Below are 14,941 nucleotides of genomic sequence, written 5' to 3'. Positions count from 1 at the left end.
GACTCCGCGGGGGACCCGGAAGGCAGGAGACGGGACCTCTACAGGGCGAGGGCAGGCCGGCCCTTGAGGGGGCTGATGTGGCCCCTAGGCTGAGTCCGTTTGGGGTCTGGCCTCGGCCTCAGCCCCCCAAGGAGCCGGCCCTGCGCTCTATGGGGTTGCCGCTGCCCAAGGAGAAGGGGCTCATTCTCTGCCTTTGGAGAAAATTCTGTAGATGGTTCCAGAGACAGGAGTCATGGGCTCAGAGCCGAGATGAGCAGAACCTGCAGCAGCAGAAGAGGTAAGCCTCAATCTGCAACCCCCAGCATGTCCCTCACCCCCTCCTAGCTCCTCCTTTCTCCCCCTTCCCCCTCCTCCCCTCCTCCCACCCCATTCCAGTCTTTGTCTGGCATCTCTATCTGAACAGATTGTGTTTCTAGGCCTGGCTCCTTGGGATCATTTTGTCTCAAAGGTGCTGGCCCTGTGGGGTTAGCACCCCAGGATGTCAGGGGTAGAGGGGAGGAGGCTGGCAGGGGGGCACAGGTGCTCACTATCTTTAAGATCCTATTCAATTATGCAAGCCTCTTGTACTTCCCTAAAGGCCAGCCAGCTCCCTGGGCCTTGGAAAGATCTTGGCATCATGAAACCACCACCCCAGAGGTGCTGGTGGGTCCGGACAAAGCCTGATATCTACCCCCTACCCCTAGAGCAGTGTTTCCTGCAGAAACACGTAACACATACATGTATGCATGTAGCCCTGTGGGAGTGAATGAATGAGGCAGGAAGGAGCCGCAGACGCCAGTAACCACAGAAGACAAAAATGTGACCATGGTTGTCATTCCTGTGCACGGTCACCATCACCAGCCATTGCCCAGGGCCCTGCTGAGTGCCAGGCACGTGCGGGGCAGGGGGTGTTATGGAGCCCAACAAAGCTGGGACCCAGCCCTGGGGCTCATGACACTCTACTGGGGAGGGGGGCATGGTGGGTGCCCGGGCACAACACCAGAAGTGCTCACCCACTCTCTCATTCGAGCTGAGGAATTTGAGAGGCTCTAAAGTTTGAGCCCCAAGGAGATTGCACTTGTTGCTTCCAGCCCCTGAAAATGTCCCACCCCAGGAGGAAAGGAGAGGAGAGGGAAAGCTTGAGGCCATCCCTGGGTGCGATGCCCTCTCCAAAGACTCTCTGGGTCTCCCCACCAGATGCTGGCATGCTGGCAGGAAGGCCCCCTAACTTAGGGCAGGAAGGTCCCTAACTAAAGGCAGATAATCTATGTTGATTCATAGAGGAAAGCGCAGGGTTTTTGTATCTGAGGGTCTTTCTCCATCTCCGAGAGTGGAGGCCCGCCCGAGCCTGACTGGGAGTGCCTGTGTTTCTTCTCCCTTCGCCCCAGGATTCAGCACTGGCTTCCCCGACTCTCACACCAGCCACCCACTTCTCTCCCCCCAGGCCTGGGAGAGCAGGGGCTGAGCGCATGTTTGGCTGATGACATCTTAAGGCACAGAATGGCGCTGTTGTTGGAGAAGAGGCCATCCCTGGTTCCACCTCTCCCTTCCCACTCAGGACCCCGGGGCTGGGGGAGCCAGACACAGAGCACAGAAGGGCTCGGGGCTTGGAAGGGGCAGCAGAGCTGCCCTGTGTGCCAACGATGCCAAGGCAGAGTGAAGGACTGCAGCCTGGCTGCTTCCACTGTCCTTTCTGCCCCTAGTTTTCTCAAGACCATCGAGTGGGCCTCCTCTTGCAGCCTCGGTCCTGAAGGCCCGATGTTGCCACGTTGAGGGATCCTCCTCCCATCCTGATCTCCCTGCCTGTGTCCACAGTTTCTCGGCCCCCCTCCTTCCCACCCAGAGCCTGGAGTATTGATCTGCCTCTGAGTGGGCACTCCCAGGAAGGACACTGAGATGGCCGGAGCGGGAGTGTCCCAGGCTGCGCGGTGAACCTTAGGGAAGACCTGTAGGCAACTAGGTAAATAGAGAACCATGCAAGTGAGGACAGTAGTGATGGGTGAGGAGGCAGGCTGATGGTGGAAAGCCATGAACAATGTGTGGAGCACCTACCTTATCTTCTGTAACCCCAAACCTATGGGAGTCAGGGCCTGTTATCCCCCCGAAAACAAGGCAGGCCCGGAGTGAGCAAGTGCTGAAGTCAGGATTCAGCCAACGGCTCAGAGAGGGCGTCTGGGTGGGGTTGGGGATTCCATGAGGGTAGAGAATGGTCCAGTGAGAGTGGAAGGCTTTATAGGCTTGCCAAGATGGTCAGGAACCCAGCATCTCTCTCTCTCTCTCTCTCTCTCTCTCTCTCTAGCAGATGAGTCTTGGGTCTTCGCCTCTCTATGCTTAAATCCACATTGTCAGACCCAAACTGAACCACTATCTTTCTCCCATTTCTTCTTCCGCTCTCCCTGGACCTTGAATTGTCTTATTTCCTGAGATCCAAAGTATTAACTACTTACTGAGCGTAGAGCACTCTGCTAGATTTGCAGAAAATGAACGTGACATCCCTGCTCTCAAGCAGCTCACGGTTCTCATGGACAAAATGTACCAATGTGCACCTACTTGGGTGACAAGTGAGCTTGGGAGTGTCCTCACCAAGAAGGGTATAAGCGAGTGTCGTGAGAGCACAGAGGAGGATGCTGTGGTATCTGCTTCTGCCTGGTGTGGGGTATGATGGCCAGCTCCCAGAGGCCCACACCCGACCCTGTTGCTGGCACCTTCTCCCTCCCACCAGATGCTGGGAGGGCAGTGATCACTGGAGGTTTGGATAGATACCTGTATAAGTACATGGGAAGTGATGTGTCTGGAAAAGTAAGCTCTGGGGCTCTCCGGTATACTGGGACCCCTGGCCTCAGTAAGTACAGTCAGACAGGCCTACTTGCAGGCACATGTGCTAGAGCTGCAGCAGAGAAGGCAGCCTGACTCCAAGTCTGCAAACAACCACTACTGCACCCCCCCCCCCCGCCCCTTCCGGCTCTGGCTTCCTCCTCTGGTTGCCAAGAACCTGAGCTGGTGGGAAGTGGCCCACGCGTGGCCGGTGCATGCCTCCTCCCCACACATGACTGCTCTTTCCTTCATCTGTGATCAGTCTTCTGGGCTCCCCCTGAGAAAGACTGGAAAGAGCCATAAAACTAGAAGAACCACATAACTGAGTGGTAGGAGCCTGAGGCTACGTTCCTGGCCAAGCCTTCTGCTTGTAACTGCAGGATCTCCTCCCAGCGATTCGGTTGTGCTGCCTCAGTTTCCTTTTCTGAAAAATGAAAGGATCATTTGGCCTGTGTCACAGGGTTGTAAGGAGCAAAAGGGATCGTAAGGGAGATGCTGCTTTGGAAGCTGAAAAGCACATTTAACAAATGGGATTACTGTGATGAAAACAGCCACGGTGGTCAAAAGGCTATGCCCGATGTTGGCGGGAGGTCAAGGGACTGGGCATCTCCTCCTGGCAGAGCCATTGGCACCCGGGAACCTGTACATGGTGTGAGCCCTCCCCTTCCCAAACAGCCCGCTTGTCTGAGGGGGTGCTTGTGGAGAAACCAGTGGCACCCATGCCCGTGGACACAGCCCCCCGTGTCTCTAAGCACCCAGGCCCGTGGACACAGCAGCCCCCCGTGTCTCTAAGCCCTCTCCAAAGCCTGATCAACACAGAGAACTGGGACAGAGAAACGCCGAGGGGGTCCTGGTGCCAGCTCTGAGTCCGACTTGTTTGGCCAGGTCGCCTCGGGACTCCGGGCCTCTTTCTCCATCTGTAACAAGAACAGATAGACCATATTTCTAGGAACTTTCCGGCTCTAAAATTCTGATTTGAATTCTCCTCCAAGGCACTCTGGATTCTGTCTTGTTTCCAGCAACCAAATAGAACACTCTGCCCATGTGCACACAGACATGTGCACATCCGTGTGCACATCCGTAAGAAGGAGGAGGAGGAGAGGGGAGGACGAGGAGGAGAGGGGAGGACGGAGTGCAGGGAACTGGCAGAAGGAAGTGAGACAACCTGGTGTGGTGGCCCAGGGGGAACTGCAGGGGGAAGATCAGGCCAGGGACTTGTTTACCCTATAAAAAAAAAAAAAAGGGCTAGGGTTTGTAAGTACAGTTTTGACCAGTCTTACATTGCACTAAATCATTCAAGTTTATAATTAATTGTCCGGCGAAATAAAACATTCTGAATCCCGAAAACAGCTTCCACCCCGCTAGAGTTTCAGCTTTTCTCTGTAATTTCTTTTTGCGTCTCGATCTGTGAGTGTTTAAAACGCTTTACATTTTCGTTTTCCTCTTAAATATTTAACGATGTGTGAGCAAACACAGAGAGGGGACTTCTCATTGTTTTTAATGTGAAGAATCTTTTCTTTAAAAAGATGGTTGGTGAATAATTCAACCTGTAGGTAGGAGTTTCCCCACCTTGGCAGGACGGAATAATTCTTCGTTACAGGAGGCTGCCCTGCCTAAGATGCTTCTTCTTTAATTTTTTATTTTTTTGATTATTTATTTATTCATGAAAGACACAAAGAGAGGTATAGAGACACAGCAGGCTCATGCAGGGAGCCCAACATGGGACTCGATCCTGGGTCTCCGGGATCATGCCCTGGGCTGAAGGAGGCACTAAACCCCTGAGCCACCCAGGGGTCCCAAAAATGCTTCTTTTTTTTTAAAGATTTTATTTATTTATTTATGATAGACGTAGAGAGAGAGAGAGAGGCAGAGACACAGGCAGAGGGAGAAGCAGGCTCCACGCAGGGAGCCCGACACAGGACTCGATCCCGGGTCTCCAGGATCACGCCCTGGGCCGAAGGCAGACACCCAACCGCTGAGCCACCCAGGGATCCTTAAGATGCATCTTAAGAGCATCCCTGCCCTCTCCCCTCTGGATGCCAGTAGCACCCCTCCGTCCCCCACCCCCAGTTGTGACAACCAAACATGTATCCAGACATTGCCAAGTCCCCTGGGGAGGGGGAAGGGGCTCCCCCCTGGTTGAGAGCCACCATTTATGAATTAGAGATTCCGGCCGAAATATTAAGTATTCTACTAAACAAAGTAAAATTTTCCCCTGGAAGGGAACGAGTATAATTTAACCGTTCAAACCAGGACATATTTTTATCAGTACCTCCTCTTCTCCTTGGATGAAGGAGGTGTCTGGCTGAGACCTGGTGACGATGCGTAGATTTTGCTCCAGATCTAAACTTCTGGGCTGGGGTGCTATGGGAGGGCCTGCTTGTATCTCGGGCATGAGTCTTTGGACGAGTCTGCTCTTGTGCCTTTTTTTTTTTTTTAATAAATTTGTTTTTTATTGGTGTTCAATTTGCCAACATATAGAATGACACCCAGTGCTCATCCCGTCAAGTTCCCCCCTCAGTGCCCGTCACCCAGTCACCCCCACCCCCCCGCCCTCCTCCCCTTCCCCCACCCCTAGTTCGTTTCCCAGAGTTACAAGTCTTTCATGTTCTGTCTCCCTTTCTGATATTTCCCACTCATTTTTCTCCTTTCCCCTCTATTCCTTTTCACTATTTTTTATATTCCCCAAATTAATGAGACCATATAATGTTTGTCCTTCTCCGATTGACTTATTTCACTCAGCATAATCTTGTGCCTTTTTTATGGGTCCCAAGAGTAGTCAGGTTTTGGGGGGTCAGCCCAACAGCCAAGAAGTTGACTGAGGGCTTTCTCTGCTGCTCCCTTGTGGCCGTAAGATGCCATTGCACGTAATGGCTCTGCTCCCTTCGGAACCATTCATCTACCCTGCCCTCTTTTTGGCTGAATTCTGGAGTTTGCCACCCAGAAGGGACCAGTTCTCCACATACTTCGCTGGGCTGGGTCATGAGCTGATTCTTCACCCAGAGTGTAGTCTGACTGGGGTTGCCAGACAAAGTACAGGACATGGAGTTACATTTGACTTTCATATACGTGATGAATAAGCTCTTAGCAGGAGTCTGTCCCAAATATCATGTGGGCCATAGTTATATTAAAAACTATTGGCTGTACGTCTAAAATTAAAATCTAACAGAGCGTCCTGTATTTCTATTTGGCAAGCCCAGATGGACAGTAACTCCATCCTTCCCAGGCCACGAGGGCAGTCGGCAAGGCAAGAAAAAGAACACATAGGAATGGAGGCTTGTGGGGGACATTTGTGGGCTTTAGAGATGTGTGGGGACCAAAAGGGGCGTCTGCAGGCCGGCCACCAGCTAGCCTCCCCACTCATCTTAGGAAGCAGGGGGCAGAACTCTGCACGTGGGTTAGAAGCCTCCTTGGATCCAGTTCTAACTTTGCCATTAACTTTAGTCAAAATAGGGCACCTGGGTGTTTCAGTGGTTGGGCGTCTGCCTTTGGCTCGGGTCATGATCCGGGGTCCTGGGTTGAGTCCTGATGGCAAGCTTGCTTCTCCCTCTTCCTATGTCTCTGCCTCTCTCTGTGTGTCTCTCATGAACAAATACATAAAATCTAAAAAAAAAGAAAAAATTAAAAAAACACAAAACTTTAGCCAAAATAGGGCGTAAAGCTCATTGAAGGAGGGCAGAGAAAGGATATAAAGATGAGAAAGTGACTGACCCCTGCTCTAAGTACCCCTAATGCAGAGGAAGAGACAGTATAATCACAACACGCAGTGACAGATGCAAAAATAAAGGACCAGAGGATAGTGTGGGAAACTGCCTGGGGACGGTGTGTGTGTGTGTGTGTGTGTGTGTGTGTGTGTGTGTGTGTGTGTGTCTGTTGGGGAACAGAGTGGGCTCTAGAATATTTATAGAGGAGGGGTTTGGGCATATTGTCAGAAAGGGCGGCGGTGGTGGTGAAGGGGCTGTAGAAAATTTGCTTTGCAGCTGCATTTGTATATCAAGCACACTGTTTTTTCCTTAGATTATGTTTGCCTGAGGTTGGCTTAGGGGGTGGCCGCTGGAGATAATAAGGAGGGGCAGTAAAGCCAAACTACCTTCTGGCACTGCTACAAATTCATTCATCCTGCAGATAGTGGGAGAGTGTCTGGCCCACGCGGGGCACAACCCTAGGCACTGGGATCATGGAATAGACAATGACCAGGGTGAGGAGGAGGTGCTGGGTTCCAGGTGGGAGGAGAGTTCGGTGCAGGCTTTGGGAGAATGAGGTGTTCTGGGGGTGCTGAGGCCGGAGCATCAGGCATGAGGAGTGAATAGGAGGAGGAGAGAGTGGAAAGGCAGGTGCACAGAGGCTCGAAAGGACCTCCGTGTTCCTTTTATGTGGGCATTTAAGGGCCGACTTCTCTGAGCCAGGATGGTATTGCCATTTAGAGGGGGCACTTTGGCGGCATGCAGAAGGATGGACTGGGGGTAAGGAGCACATCGGGAAACTAGTTGGAGTATTTCGGTAATGAGGGGCAGAACAGAGAATGAAGACCTGGACTGAGGAGGGTCAGGAGGGACGAGGAGGTAGGGATTGGAGGCGGGGGAAGAACACTCAACGTTGAATTGGCAGGGCCTGGTAGCCTCCCATGTGGCATGGGGGTTGGGGAGCTGGGGCCAATGTTTGGGGAGGTGTGAGTCTGGTGCTCATTCCTCCTCTCCTGATCGCCCTCCCATCTCAGCTCCTGGAGTTGGTTTCCTGCCACCACCAGCACTTCAGTGCGCGAGTCCCATTCACATAGTTCCTAGCTGACCATCTATGGCTAAATGGTCTTAGTTCATTTAGCTCCCATAAAAAGACGATGGCTTGGGGCCAAGAGAGAAGTGGAATAAAGGGGGCCCCATAGGTCTTAGTTGGGCTAAATTTTGATTATAATTTTGGTTTTTAGTTCATTGTAGGAATAAAATTCAAGAAGGGATCTGGTGAGTCACAGAGGACAATTTTTTTTTCCCCCAAAAACAAGTGAGAAGCAGACAGGAAGTAGGAAGAGAGTATACTCTGACTTAGGGTCAGAACAAAAAGGATCTGCTGTTGCTTTCTGATTGAGCTCTGAGGATGCTGTTGTCAGGAGGAGAGTGCCAGGATCAATGGGCTTTGCTGAGAAGGTCTAGAAAGGAGAGCATCGCTCCACCGGAGGAAACCTGCTGGCCTCCACGTGTTGACTTGCTTCATAAATATGAGGGAGGAATTCCTTGTACCCTTAGTCCATGAAAACAAGGCTTATCTTGGGGGGTAATCACAGGGCACTTAGTGAAGCTAAGCAGGGTTGCTCCAGAGGTCAGCAGGTCAGGAGGTGAATGAGTACTTAAGTGAAACTCCTCCCCTCCATGCCCCATGTGCACAGCTAACACCTTCACACACATTCTGGTCCCAGCCCCAGGGGAGGGGAAGCCAGTCCTGGTGCTCCCCTACACACACAGAAAGGGGGGGAAGTTGGCTTGGGTTAACTAACTGGAAGTGCTCATGTTTGCATCTGGGGGGGGGGCCCTGCCATCACCCCCTCGCTGCACAACGGGGCATGCTCAGCATCGCCCCCTTTCTGATCCCTTTCCCTTGTAGGATCTGGGAGTCTCCTCTCCTTCTGGCTGCTAAGGAGAACAATGTCCAGGCTCTCAGCAAGCTACTCAAGTACCAGGCCTGTGAGGTGCACGAGAAAGGTAAGAGGCAGAGCCCTCACACCCGTCAGACACCCCCCCCCACCCCCCACGGCTCCCAGCCCAGCCCAGGCCCTTCTGCTGTGGCCGCTAAGTCCCTATTGTCACCAGCCCGGCCCCAGAGAAGCCATATAACTCGGCTTTCTGTCAATGCCAGGAGGCATGGGGGAGACGGCCCTGCACATAGCAGCCCTCTACGACAACCTGGAGGCCGCCATGGTGCTGATGGAGGCCGCCCCGGAGCTGGTCTTTGAGCCCATGACATCCGAGCTGTATGAGGGTGAGGGGCCACGGGGCCCAGGACGGAGGGAAGGGGCGCCCTGCTGCATATTTCCAGGCAGTCTGGGGTGGATGATTTGGGGAGGGAGTCTGAGACTCCTGCTTCTCATGCTTCTCTATCTCCCTTGCCTCCTGGCCGCCTCACTGCACCCGGTTAGAGCACCAGGCCCCTGCGATGCAAGGGGTCTAGGATAGGGAGAGAAGGCAGCAGCTGGCCTCCCTGGGGACCTGCAGGCTAGGGGCTCCTCCCCCCAACCCCCCAGCTCAGGCTGCCCCCGGGGAGGAGGACAGGCTGTGGATAGGGGAGGGACCCCGGCAGGATCCTGGGGACAGGCCCCGTGACTGAGGGCTCTCTCCGGGCCAGGTCAGACTGCACTGCACATAGCCATCGTGAACCAGAACGTGAACCTGGTGCGCGCCCTGCTTGCCCGCGGGGCCAGCGTCTCTGCCAGAGCCACGGGCACCGCTTTCCGCCGCAGCCCCCGCAACCTCATCTACTTTGGTGGGAGCGGGGCCCGGGATGGGAGGAGGGGCGTGGGGAGGGCCCAGAGCAGGGCGGGTGGGCTGAGGAGGGCTCCAGGCCTGGGGAAGCGGAGGCCCAGAGCCAGTCCTCCCCAGGGCCCTCGCTCCATCCCTGCCCCTGGTGGCGCTGACGAGCGTCGCCAAGCCCAGAGCTGAGATGTGGCCGGTGCCCCTCCCACCGGGCACCTGTGCCAAGGAGCCCCGTGTGTCCACAGGCGAGCACCCCCTGTCCTTCGCCGCCTGCGTGGGCAGTGAGGAGATCGTGAGGCTGCTCATCGAGCACGGAGCTGACATCCGGGCCCAGGACTCCCTGGGTGAGAGCCGGGCTGCGGGGGAGCCGGGGTGCCGGGGCCCGGGGTGCGGCGGCCGTGTGACCCCGCGTCCTCCCCCAGGAAACACCGTGCTGCACATCCTCATCCTCCAGCCCAACAAGACCTTCGCCTGCCAGATGTACAACCTGCTGCTGTCCTATGATGGGCGCAGGGACCACCTGCAGTCCCTGGACCTCGTGCCCAACCACCAGGGCCTCACCCCCTTCAAGCTGGCCGGCGTGGAGGGCAACACCGTGGTGAGGGACACTCGGCGGGCCCGGGGGTCCTGCTTCTCTCCGGCTCCCCCGAGGGCGCCCTGCGCAGCCTCAGCCTCAGGCATCCCTGGCCGGGAGGCTCTGAGAAGGTCCCCCCGGGGTGTCGGCTCTGGTCACCCAAGTTCTGGTCCCTCTGCCTGTCCTTGTCCTCGTCCTTCAGGTCTTTGTAGGGTTGGTGGGGAAGACGGGTGAGCAGAGACAGGGGGGCTCGGGCGACGGAGGTGGGGCCCGGGTCGTTGGGGCCGGGGGTGGGGGGCAGCAGCCCTCCCAGCGGAGTGGCTCCCGCGGCCGCTCCTCACGCTGACCCCGGGCTCGCACCGTGTCCCCTCAGATGTTCCAGCACCTGATGCAGAAGCGGAAGCACATCCAGTGGACGTACGGGCCGCTGACCTCCACTCTCTACGACCTCACGGAGATCGACTCCTCGGGGGACGAGCAGTCTCTGCTGGAACTGATCGTCACCACCAAGAAGCGGGAGGTAGGGGCGGTCCCGTCAGAAAGCAGCCGGGGAGGGCGGGCCGGTCCGAGGAATCGCGTTCCTTCCTGCCGCAGGCTCGCCAGATCCTGGACCAGACCCCAGTGAAAGAGCTGGTGAGCCTCAAGTGGAAGAGATACGGGCGGCCGTACTTCTGCGTGCTGGGGGCCCTGTACCTGCTGTACATCATCTGCTTCACCATGTGCTGCGTCTACCGCCCCCTCAAGCCCAGGACCAACAACCACACTGGTCCCCGGGACAACACCCTCCTACAGCAGAAGCTCCTCCAGGTGAAGCCCGAGGAGCAGCAGAGCTTCGGGGCCGGGCTCGGCTCCCTGCCCTTCCACAGGCCCGCACCGTGGCCCTGTTCTACGGCCCGTGTTTCTCCCCTCACCCAGCTCCTGAATACCCAGGCACGAACCCAACAAACAGTCACACGGAAACACACGTGGGCTCCAAGAGCAGAGCCTGGGCTGGCCAGACCTAACACAGATGCCCTATGCACCTATGCACGGGACGCTGACTGGTGCCCACGGACGGCCTGCCGCCTCTGACCATGTTTCCCCCTCAGGAGGCCTATGTGACCCCCGAGGATGACATTCGCCTGGTGGGGGAGCTGGTGACCGTCATTGGAGCTGTGATCATTCTGCTTGCAGAGGTGAGAGGGGGGCAGGGTCGGGACGAGGCTGCCTGCCCCAGGGATCCAGCCAGAGCCCCAGGCTACAAGTGCCTTTGTGTCTTCCTGGCCTGCGCCCAGATTCCAGACATCTTCAGGGTGGGGGTCACTCGCTTCTTCGGACAGACCATCCTCGGGGGGCCATTTCACGTCCTCATGTGAGTCTTCTTTCTCTCCCCGCCAATCCTTTCCCTCAACTCCCTGGATTCCTGACCCCTGGACAATCCCTGGAGAAAACTAACTCAAGGTCCTTCTCCAGCGGCGTGTGTGGCGGCGTGTGTGGCCGCGTGTACTGAACGTGCGAAGGCCAAATCTGAGTGTGTGGGTGTTGCGCCCCCCAGTCACTCCTGCTCTTGCGTGCCCAGGATAATCCCCGTCTCCTCTCACATCCCGTCTGCTCCCCACCCCCAGCATCACCTACGCCTGCATGGTGCTGGTGACCATGGTAATGCGGCTCACGAACACCAATGGGGAGGTGGTGCCCATGTCCTTCGCCCTGGTGTTGGGCTGGTGCAACGTCATGTACTTCGCCCGAGGATTCCAGATGTTGGGCCCTTTCACCATCATGATCCAGAAGGTCTGTGCCTCCCCCCCAAGCTTTCTAGAGCAAGGTGCTAGAGCAGGGGCTGCTGCAGACATTTCTGTAAAGGGCCAGATGACAGATTCGCAGGCTTTGCAAGACCACATGTAGTCTCTACTGCATATTTTTTTTCCTTTCCTCCTCCTTCCTTTGGTTTCCTCAAGCCTTTAAAAATGTAAAAGCCACTCTTAGTTCTGTAAGGGCTGTACTCGAACAGGCCAAGTAGACTCGGTGTGCACCATAGTTTCTAACCCCGGGAGGGAGGAGCTGCTGGACTTGACGGGGTTCGACGCAGGAGAGGCTGCAAGGGGCAGCCGCTCAGGGGACCCCTGAAGAAGTATTTTCCTTTCCTCCTCCCTTTAGATGATCTTTGGCGACCTGATGCGGTTCTGCTGGCTGATGGCGGTGGTCATCCTGGGCTTTGCCTCCGGTAAATCACGGGTCTGGGATGGGGCCCTGGCGGGGAGAGGTTGGAGGAGCCCGGGGAGTCCAGAATGGCTGTAGAGAAACCCGGGGGAAGGTGGGAGCGAGGGCCAAGACACAGGGCTGTAGGGTCTGAGGATGGAACGTCCCTCGCAGGTGAGACAAAACGGGGAGTGTTGTGGAGACGTGGCTCTGGGGATCGGGATAAGCCACACTGAAAATAAGGGAATATCAGAACCCAAAGTATGGAGCCACGGGGGGCGGGCCTGAATTGGGCAGCGAAGGGCTGGCCGTGGTCCAGCCACGTATATGGTTGCCATGGTAACTCTCCCCCCCTTGGGTGGAGCAGCCTTCTATATCATCTTCCAGACAGAGGACCCCGACGAGCTGGGCCACTTCTACGACTACCCCATGGCACTGTTCAGCACCTTCGAGCTGTTCCTCACCGTCATCGACGGGCCTGCCAACTACGACGTGGACCTGCCTTTCATGTACAGCATCACCTACGCTGCCTTCGCCATCATCGCCACCCTGCTCATGCTCAACCTCCTCATCGCCATGATGGGTGACACTCACTGGCGGGTGGCCCATGAGCGGGATGAGCTCTGGAGGGCCCAGGTGAGCCCCTGGCGGCTGGGTGGGTTCGTGCCGGGTGTTCCCTCCCAGCCAGGGACCCGGCTGAGCTCACACAGAAACAGGATATTTTGACCCGACATATGTTGACATGGTCACTGCACGGTACACCGGGTAACGCGGGGTGTACAGAAGCACGGGATTGGCAATCCAACGGAGCAGGACTTGAACGCCTGGAAAGAATTCCTCCCAGTTTTCTCAAAAATGAAAACCTCAGGCTTTTCTAGGAGAGTCAACAAGAAAGCAACCGACAAGAAATAAAGCCAATGGTGGCTAAAAGTGCATTTAGTAAATTAGTCTGTAAAAAAACGTGACCCAGAAAAATCGGACAGGTTAAAAAAAAAAAAATGCTACAAAAACTTCCCAGAGTAGCAGCAGTCATCCTCAGTCAGATCGTCACGATGGAGACAGAAGGCCCTTCGATGAATCAAATCGTTTGAAAATATACTTAGAAAATAATTTCTCTCAACAGAATTAAAAATGAAAACCCCCCAAATTGAATGGCACTTAACTGTGCTATGTAGAAAAGAGTTAAAAGGCCCTAAATTGGCTAAATGGGGTTTGCTCAGGAAAATATGTTTTCCATGCAAATGTATTGATATTAGATTTCTCAGTAGGATGTTAGCATTTATAAATGGCCTTTATGTCTGTAGGGTCAAAATATCCTGTGGCCCCGAGGATCCCTTTCTGTTTGCTTTGCCCTCCTTCCTGTCTCCTTGGAGCGAGGTCTCTCAAACTCCTGCAGGAACGGCGTGGATGTCAAGTCATGGAGCAAAGAATTGCAGGACTTGTGTCCCACTGACTGTCTCCCGCAGAAGAGGGTCAGCCAAGCGGACACCACCACCCTCGTGCTCGCTCAGGGTGTTGTTGGTCCCTTCTTGGAGACCCCGAGCCCCTGCGTTTCCGACCTATTGCTACGCTGTCCTTCCTCTGCCCTGCACCTTCTCCTCTCCCCATCCTTCTCTCCATCTGCACCCGACCCCTGAGGCCCCTCCTGTCCCCACGTGCAGGTGGTGGCCACCACGGTGATGCTGGAACGGAAGTTGCCTCGCTGCCTGTGGCCTCGCTCGGGGATCTGCGGGCGCGAGTACGGGCTGGGGGACCGCTGGTTCCTGCGGTGAGTGACCTTGCGGCCCCTCTGCTCAGACAGCCTCCAGTTGGGGGGGGACATGCCCAGTGACCTGTGTTGACCTGAAGTCCCCACACTGGATCCCCGCTGCTAAGGGAGCCCCCCCCCCCTTGCCAGGTGCTTGGGGCTGGAACCCGGCCCTTCCCTGTGGCCACACCAGCTAGCTGCACAGGAGCAACAACGCTAGTCCCAGTGGGAGGGGGTGCGCATAGGACAGAGGCAGGGTCCCCAGGACCAGCCTGTCCGCCCTCGGCTGCCTCTCATGTCCTCCTTCTGCACAGGGTGGAGGACAGACAGGATCTCAACCGGCAGCGCGCGCGGCGCTACGCACAGGCCTTCCACGGCCAGGGCGCCGACGACCTGGACAAAGCCTCAGAAAAAGGGCAGCTGGGCCACCCCTTGGGCCTCCACCTGGCCCTCCCGACCCCCTCGGTGTCCCGAAGTACCTCCCGCAGCAGCACCAACTGGGAGAGGCTCCGACAGGGCACCCTGCGGAGGGAAGTGCGGGGACTGGCCAACAGGGCTCTGGAGGACTGCGAAGGCTGGGAGTACCAGATCTGAGCGCTCGCACTCCACTGGGCCATCGGGCCCCTGCAGCTGCTCTCGGCTCCCTGGGGCCATCGGGGTGCAGAACCGAGACACCCAGAGGTCCAATCTCCCTCCTGGGAGTGGGTGGGAAGCAGAATGAACGCCCAGGCACGCCGGTGGCAATAACTGCCCCGGGATCCACTGCTGGGTTCCGCTGCTCCCCCAGCTCTGAGGCGATGGGAAACCATGGAGGGCGGTGGCCCTGGCCTCACCCCGAGCACGGGGGCCGGGGCCACCCAAGCACTCTGCACTGTCAGAGCAAAGCACTTTAAGGACAGGCTTGCCGTCTCTACCCCAGTGTTACGGTGGGAAGGGGAGAGCCCTTCCCAGGGTGCTCCAGACAGCTGGGAGGGAGGCTCGCGGACAGCACACGAGTGATGGGGGGCAGGTACCGCTTTGGGGGTGGGGTGAAGCGGGTGGAGTCTTGCCACCTTCTACCTTCCAATAAAGTCACTCCCTGCTCTGCGCCCTGTGCATTCGGCTGGGTAGTGTCGCCTCTGGCAGTGGCCCCGCGCTCCTTCCGTGGCCTCCTTCCCAGCCCTTCCTTGCAGACTGAGGTCTCACTAC

The 14,941-nt window shown here is 56.4% G+C and overlaps 1 protein-coding gene across 4 annotated transcripts; it reads left to right on the top strand.

Moving 5' to 3' along the window:
- TRPV6 (transient receptor potential cation channel subfamily V member 6) lies at nt 1-14,841 on the top strand. 4 transcript variants are annotated; one of them, XM_077850222.1, is made up of 15 exons: nt 1-277; nt 8,389-8,486; nt 8,641-8,763; nt 9,127-9,264; nt 9,500-9,598; nt 9,677-9,852; nt 10,202-10,348; nt 10,423-10,635; nt 10,917-11,003; nt 11,103-11,179; nt 11,433-11,598; nt 11,965-12,031; nt 12,374-12,642; nt 13,668-13,774; nt 14,068-14,841. In XM_077850222.1, the coding sequence occupies exons 1-15, from the start codon at nt 150-152 to the stop codon at nt 14,345-14,347; spliced, it is 2,175 nt and encodes a 724-aa protein (XP_077706348.1). In that variant the 5' UTR covers nt 1-149; the 3' UTR covers nt 14,348-14,841. The 4 variants fall into 4 exon arrangements, with proteins under 4 accessions (XP_077706348.1, XP_077706347.1, XP_077706350.1 ...); XM_077850221.1 differs by having other exon boundaries at nt 10,917-11,179; XM_077850224.1 differs by lacking the exon at nt 14,068-14,841 and having other exon boundaries at nt 10,917-11,179; nt 12,394-12,642.
- The last annotated feature ends 100 nt before the right edge of the window (nt 14,842-14,941 follow it).

This window comes from Canis aureus, chromosome 15 (genome assembly GCF_053574225.1).
Source record: "Canis aureus isolate CA01 chromosome 15, VMU_Caureus_v.1.0, whole genome shotgun sequence".
NCBI lineage: Eukaryota > Metazoa > Chordata > Mammalia > Carnivora > Canidae > Canis > Canis aureus.
Note: the sequence above shows the minus strand (reverse complement) of the source record. Positions and strands in the feature narration are given on the sequence as shown.

Coding starts and splice junctions, on each gene's coding strand:
- TRPV6 (XM_077850221.1), top strand. CDS start 150: ATGGGGTTGCCGCTGCCCAAGGAGAAGGGGCTCATTCTCTGCCTTTGG. Junction 9,853..10,201: donor GCGTGGAGGGCAACACCGTG/GTGAGGGACACT, acceptor GTGTCCCCTCAG/ATGTTCCAGCACCTGATGCA. Junction 13,775..14,067: donor GGGGACCGCTGGTTCCTGCG/GTGAGTGACCTT, acceptor CCTTCTGCACAG/GGTGGAGGACAGACAGGATC.